Raw genomic sequence first — 6,821 nt, 5'->3', positions numbered from 1 at the left:
AATGAAGTCAGCGCAGGATGAGTTGAAATTGACTATATATGTAGTAAATCCCAATTATTAATGTTTTTAAAGGCAAATAAAAGCAACACTGAGATACCACTTCTAGTACTTAGCAGATTAACAAAGATTGTTTTAAATGTCTAAAATGAACGGTGTTGGTCAATTTCTATGAGAAAACAGATGCACCTAAACTCTAATACACCATTAGGAGGAGGATTAGTACATAAGTGAAGTGGGCTTGAAGATACTTCAAATCACCAGCCACCAGGTTGGATACTTATACTGCCAGGGTTCTGTCCTGCTCAAATGCTATTTACAAAACTTCAAAATGGTCACACTGTTTCAGGCTAGTTGATACATATTGGTGAAGATAAAAGAGTACATCCTACAATATGGATTACATCTCAAAGTAGCCAAAACAAAAATCCTCACAGCTGGACCAATAAACAATAACATGATAAACAGTGAAAAGACTGAAGTTGCTAAGATTTTTCTTTACTAGGAGCCCTGGTGGTATACCAGGATATTAATTGGGCAGCTAATCACAAGATCCACAGTTCAGAACCACCAGGCACTTTGTAAGAAAAAAAAATGAAGCTCCCCAAAAGATTTAGTCTCATAAACCTACAGGGGAGATCTCATAAACCCACGTACTCTGTCTTGTTGGGCTGCTACAAGTCAGAATTGGCTCAATGATAGTGAGTTTGGATTCACATGCTCATGGAAATAGCAGTCAATAAATCAAATGATGTATTGCATTGAGTAAATATGCTGCAAAAGAGATCTTTGAAATGTTAAAAGGCAACTATATCACTCACTTTGAAGACTAAAGTGTGCCTGACCCAAGCCATGGTATTTCACTTGCCTAATATGCATGTGAACACTGGATAATGAATAAGGAAGACCATGAAAGAATTGATGCTTTTGAATTGTGGTTCTGACAACAAATAGTAAATATACCATTGACTTCTAGAAGAAGGAACAAATCTGTGTTGGAAGAAGTATACCTTGAAAGCTCCTTAAAAGTGAAGATGACTAGTTTAATGTTTGTTGGTTTGTTATTAGGAGCAACTAATTCTTGGACACTGACATCATGCTTGGTACAGCAGAGGGTCAATGACAAAGAAGAAAACCCTGGGCCAGATGGAATGACACAGAGACTGCAGCAACACGCTCAAACATACTAACAATTGTGAAGATGGTGCAGGATTGGGCAGCATTTTATTCTCTTGCTATTAGAGTTTTAGGTCATTAAGAGGTGGAACTGGCTCAGCAGCACCTAACAACAACAACAACAACAGCTAAACTGCCAGTAGGTTACTTATGTTAGGTGCCATCGAATCAGTTCTGACCTATAGTGACCCCATGAACCACAGAAGAAAACACTGCTCACTCATGTGCTACCCTCATATTTTATCTTATGTGTGAGCTCATTGTTGTAGTCACTGTGTCAATGTATCTCTTCCAAGGCCTTCCTCTCCTTCACAGCCCCTCCATTTTACCAAGTATGATGTCCTTCACCAGGGACAAAGTCTCACCATCCTTGCTTCCAAGGAGTGATCTGGCTGTACTTCTTCTAAGATAGATTTTTGTGTCCTTTTGGTAGTCCAAGTTACTTTCAATATTCTTTGACAGTACCACAATTCAAACACATCAATTCTTTTTTAGTCTTCCTTATTTGATGTTCAACATCCACATGCATATGAGGTAACTGAAAATAGCATGGCTTGGATTAGGTGCACAGTAGTCTTCAAAGTAACCTCCTTGCTTTTCAACATTCTAAAGAGGTCTTGTGAGAGCCCCTGATGTTATCTATCTGTGCTTAAGTCTGGCTGGTGCCACTTGTCTCGCCAGTATCCCCCAAGAAACAGGCTCAGGCTGGAGCAAAAGAAGAAAGAGAAGTTCATTGAAGACAAAACTTTTGGACTAAAGAATAAGAAAGGAGCAAAACAACAGAAGTTTATCAACGCTGTTACTAATCAAGTTAAATTTGGTCAACAAAATCCATGTCATTTAGCACAAAGAGAAGCTGAAAATAAAGTGAAGAAAGATAACCAAAAAAAGCATCACAGGAGCTAAATCTGCAGTTGCTGCTCAAAAAATAAGTAAAGGTGCAGATCCCAAATCTGTGGTGTGTGCATTTTTCAATCAAAAAGAGTGCACTAAAGGAGATAAGTGTAAACTCCTTCATGACTTGACTGGAGAGAAAATGTGAAGAACAAAGTGTTTACATTGATGAAAGAGATGAAGAACCCAAAAAAGATACCATAGATAATTTGGTTGAGAAAGAAACTGGAAGAAGTAGTGAACAAGAAGCACAATGAAGTGGAAAGAAGAAAACAAAAACTAATAGTGTGAAAGCATTTCTTTGAAGTTATTGAAAACAAGTATGGCTGATTTTGGATATGCCCTGGAGAGGGTGATATGTGTATTTATCGTCATGCACTTCCCCCTGGATTTGTGTAGGAAAAAAGATCAAAGAAAGAAGAGCAAGAAGATGAAATTTCATTAAAAGACACCACTGAAAGAGAGCGTTCTGGCCTAGGTCCAAGTGTTAGCAAAATCACTCTAGAATCTTTTCTTGCATGGAAAAAATGAAAAGACAAGAAAAAATTTAAGAAACGTGGGCAAGATATGGAAAGAAGAAATTCTGACTTAAAAGCAGGGAAGCTCTAATGATCAGTGGTCATGATTGGTTTGAATTTCGTCCCAAACTGGTTGATTACAATGATGATGAAGAAACAGATGATACCCTTTACAGTCAGAGAATAGGTGGTGATGAGGTCGATGATTTGTGAACATAAAAGACAAAAATTTAAGCCTGTACATTCCAAGAGATGTAGATGACACAGGTATTACGGTAGCCAGTTTTAAAAGATTCAGCACATATTCTTCAGAAAAGATGAAAACAAATTAAGTGACACTTTCAGAGGTAGGGCAGAAAATGGGGGAAGAAATTATTTGGAAGAGGATAATAAAGGGGAGGCACAGGAAAATGGAGTCATTTATGCTGTTCCTATTGATGAAAATCTTTTCTCTGGGAAAGATTTGCATGAACTAGAAGAAGAATTAAACACGTTTGATTTAGAAGACTGACACAAAACAAGTTAAGGAATGAATGAAGTCAGTGCAGGATGAGTTGAAATTGACTGTGAATTTTTCCACCTGGAATTCTTAACAGAATATGTTTATTTACTGTGCTGATTGTGGAGGGCTAATCCTCTCCAAAAAAGGAATGTTCTCCGTATGTCTTTTCTCCTGATTTTGACTACATCTCATAGTGTGCTCATAGTAGTTCATGATAAATTGAAATATCATGGTCATTTCAGAAAATGATTGATTGCTGTAACTGTCCACTCAAGTAGAAAGTGTAACTGCTTTTCCAACTTTTGGTTTTCATTGGGCATGTGTTATTACCAGGAACAATATAAATCTAAATATAAAACATCTTTCATTTAATGCTTTTGTTGAGTGATTTAATTTCCTTTATATGTGTATATTAAAGAGACTGCCTAAAATATGAACACTAATTCATAAAAGAAAATTGCATATGCAGAGTCAATGTTGTGTCATCTTTGGACAATTAGATGAACAGTTGAGATGGACCTTCTTTGATATGGTAGTGTGTTCATCAGGGTTGACTAGAGAAACAAATCCAGAGATATTCATATGTGTATAAGAAAGAGCTTTATATAAAGAGTAATTGCATATTAAGAAAACATTCCAGCCCCATCCAGTTCAAGTCCATAAGTTTGAAATTAGCCTATATGTCTGATACCAGTTTATAAATTCCTCTTCAGAGTCACACAACGCATGCAACGATGCCGAATGCAGGAAGATCACAGGTCAGTGGTGGAAACTCTTATGGCTCCAGTAGCGGTGGAAGCAACTCAGCACTGACAGTGGTATCCACGTGGCTTCTCCAGCTCCAGGGCTCCAACTCTGGGGCTCTAGCCCCATCAGTGTACCTCTATTTGGCTTGTCAACAGGAATGTCTCCTAGCAGAGAGAGAGAGAAAGAGAGAGACAGAGACAGAGAGAGAGTATGAGGTCATCAAGCTGAGCCTGATTGACATGCTAAACTCCACCCCCTCACTCTTAGTAGTCTCAAGTTGACACCAGATTACGTAACTACCACAGATGGGATCAGCTGTGTTATTGTGTGTTAAACTGTTTAATTTTTTCCTCTTCCTTTTTCCAATAAAGTTCCAAATAAAGACCATCATACATTAAAATAAAAAACAAAGCAAAAACAAACAAAAATGAGGTCTTGTGCAGCAGATTTACCCAATGGAATGTGTGAATTCATTTCTTGACTACTGCTTCCATGAGTATTGATTGTGGATCCAAGCAAATTGAATTCCTTGACCATTTTAATCTCTCATTCACTGACCATGACCTATTGGTTCACTTGTGAGATTTTGGTCTTCTTGACATTGAGTTTTACTGAAATTTTCAGTAAGTAAGGTTATATCATCTGTATATCACAGGTTGTTAATAAATCTTCCTCCAATCCCAATGGCATGCTCTTCTTCATATAATCCAGCCTTTCTGAGTATTTGCTAAGTATTCAGATTGAATGAGTATGATGAGAGGATACAACCCTGATGCATAGCTTTACTAATTTAAACTATGTAGTATTCCCTTGTTTTGTTCACACAACTGCCTCTTGATTCATGTACAGGTTCTACATGAAGTGTTTTGGAATGCCCACTCTTCTCAAGGCTGTCCATAGTTTCTTAGCATTCACACAGTCAAATGCCTTAGCAAAGTCAGTGGAACACAAGTAAACATCTTTCTGATATTCTTTGCTTTGAGCCAAGATCTATCTGACATCAGCAATGATATTCCTTGTTCCAAGTTCTCTTCTGAATCCTGCCTGAACCTCTGATAGCTCCCTGTCAATGTACTGCTACAACCATTGTTGGATGATCTTCAGCAGAAGATGTTTTTCTTGCCTGTGATATCAATAATATTGTGCTATAATTTGAGCATTCCTTTGGGTCACCTTTCTTTGGAATGGGTACAAATATAGATCTCTTACAGTCAGTTGACTAAGTAACTGTCTTCCATGTTTCCTGGCATAGATGACTAACTGCTTCCATTGCTTCATCAGCTTGTTGAAACATTTCAGTTGGTATTCCATTAATTCCTGGACCCTTGTTTTAGACTAATGCTTTCAATGCAGCTTGGATTTCTTCCTTCAGAACCATTGGCTCTTGTTCATATGCTACCTCCTGAAATGATGGATGTCCACTAGTTCATTCCCCTCCCAGAATATGCATTTTATGTATTAATTTTTAATAAACAGTTTTATTAGGACATAATACAAATATCATACAATGCAATATCTCAAACATATCCAGAAGAATTGTACAATCATTACCATAATCAATTTTAGAACATTTTCTTTTGCTACAGGGACTCTGTGCAATCTTTCCAACTTCTTTTGGTGCTTCTTGCATCATTCAATGTTTTCCCCATAGAAAATTTCAATATTGCAATTTGAAGCTGGAATTTTTTCTTTCATTCTTTCAACTTGAAACATGCAGTGTGTTTTTCTGAGTCGGTTTCTAACTCTAGGCCTTTACACATTTCATTATAATATCTTATTTTGTCTTCTCAAGCTGTCATTTAATATTGTCTTTTTAGATCAATCTATTCTTGAGATATTCTTGAAATTCAGGTGGGATAGACTCAAGATCGTATTTTGTCTCTTATCGACCTGAACTTACAAAGGAGCAATTGACGGTCTGTTCCACAGTCAGTCCCTGGCCTAGTTTGAACTGCTGATATTGAGATTCTTCATCATTTATTCCCACAGATGTAGTCAATTTGATTTATGTGTATTCCATCTGGAGAAGTCCATGTATATAATCGCAATTTATGGTGTTGAAAAATGGTAATTTGCTATGAACAAGTTGTTGGTTGGTCTTGGAGTTCTATCATTCAATCTCCAGCTTCATTACTATCACCAAGACCATATTTTCCAGTTACTGGTCATTCCCTTTTGTTTCCAATTTTGCATTCTAATCACCAATAATTATCAATGTATCTTGATTGCATGTTTTAGCTATTTCCAACTGAAGACATTGGTCGAATTCTTCAATTCCTCATCATTAGCTTTCATGGTTGATGGCTACATATGAATAATACTTGTGTTGACTGGATTTTCTTGAAAGTGGATATATATAATCTTACAAAAGCCAGCATTATACTTCGAGATTGATTCTGAGACTGATAGCGCAGAGGTGTCACCCTGCAAAGGTCTCTCAGATCGACGGGTTGTGCATGCAAAGGACCGTTGCTTTTCCAAGTAGCTCTTTTCCAGGCTCTGCCCCTGTGGTCGGCATGGCACGTTGAATAAAAGAGAACTTGCCTGCCAGAAAAACATAAAGAAAACCCACGAGATTAGCAAGGGAAAAAGAAAAGAGGATAGCTTGACTACCTCTCAGAGGAAGCAGAGGGATTTTGAGATCATGCAACAAAAGCAGAAGGCCGCTAACGAGAAGTTGATGCAGACAAGAGAAAAATGATGACTGGATAATTTGGAAAACGTGGGTGCTACTGCCAACTAGGTGTATGATATGCTCTAAGATCAATATTTTGTAGGGTGAACAATCATTACATATGTTATAATTTATCTTTATAAAACGGTCTATTTTCTTAATTCATTTTATTGGGGGTTCATACAACTCTTATCACAAGCCATACACTCATCCATTGTGTGTCAAGCACATTTGTACATTTCTTGTCCTCATCATTCTCAAAACATCTGCTTTCTACTTGAGCCCTTGGTATCAGCTCCTCATTTTTCCCTCC

The 6,821-nt window shown here is 37.4% G+C and overlaps 1 protein-coding gene and 1 pseudogene across 1 annotated transcript; both read left to right on the top strand.

Moving 5' to 3' along the window:
* LOC101661286 overlaps positions 1-3,096 on the top strand; it is a 7,668-nt pseudogene extending 4,572 nt beyond the window's left edge.
* Positions 3,097-4,393: 1,297 nt separating this feature from the next.
* On the top strand, positions 4,394-6,535 carry LOC101660977 (small EDRK-rich factor 1-like). The gene is made up of 2 exons (XM_045290641.1): positions 4,394-4,461; positions 6,331-6,535. The coding sequence occupies exons 1-2, from the start codon at positions 4,394-4,396 to the stop codon at positions 6,533-6,535; spliced, it is 273 nt and encodes a 90-aa protein (XP_045146576.1).
* Positions 6,536-6,821: the final 286 nt, after the last annotated feature.

The sequence above is a fragment of the Echinops telfairi genome, unplaced genomic scaffold (genome assembly GCF_000313985.2).
Source record: "Echinops telfairi isolate 266 unplaced genomic scaffold, ASM31398v2 ScPeMD7_45;HRSCAF=164, whole genome shotgun sequence".
Classification (NCBI taxonomy): Eukaryota; Metazoa; Chordata; class Mammalia; order Afrosoricida; family Tenrecidae; genus Echinops; species Echinops telfairi.
The sequence above is the reverse complement of the archived record's forward strand: the minus strand, read 5'-3'. Positions and strand labels throughout refer to the sequence as shown.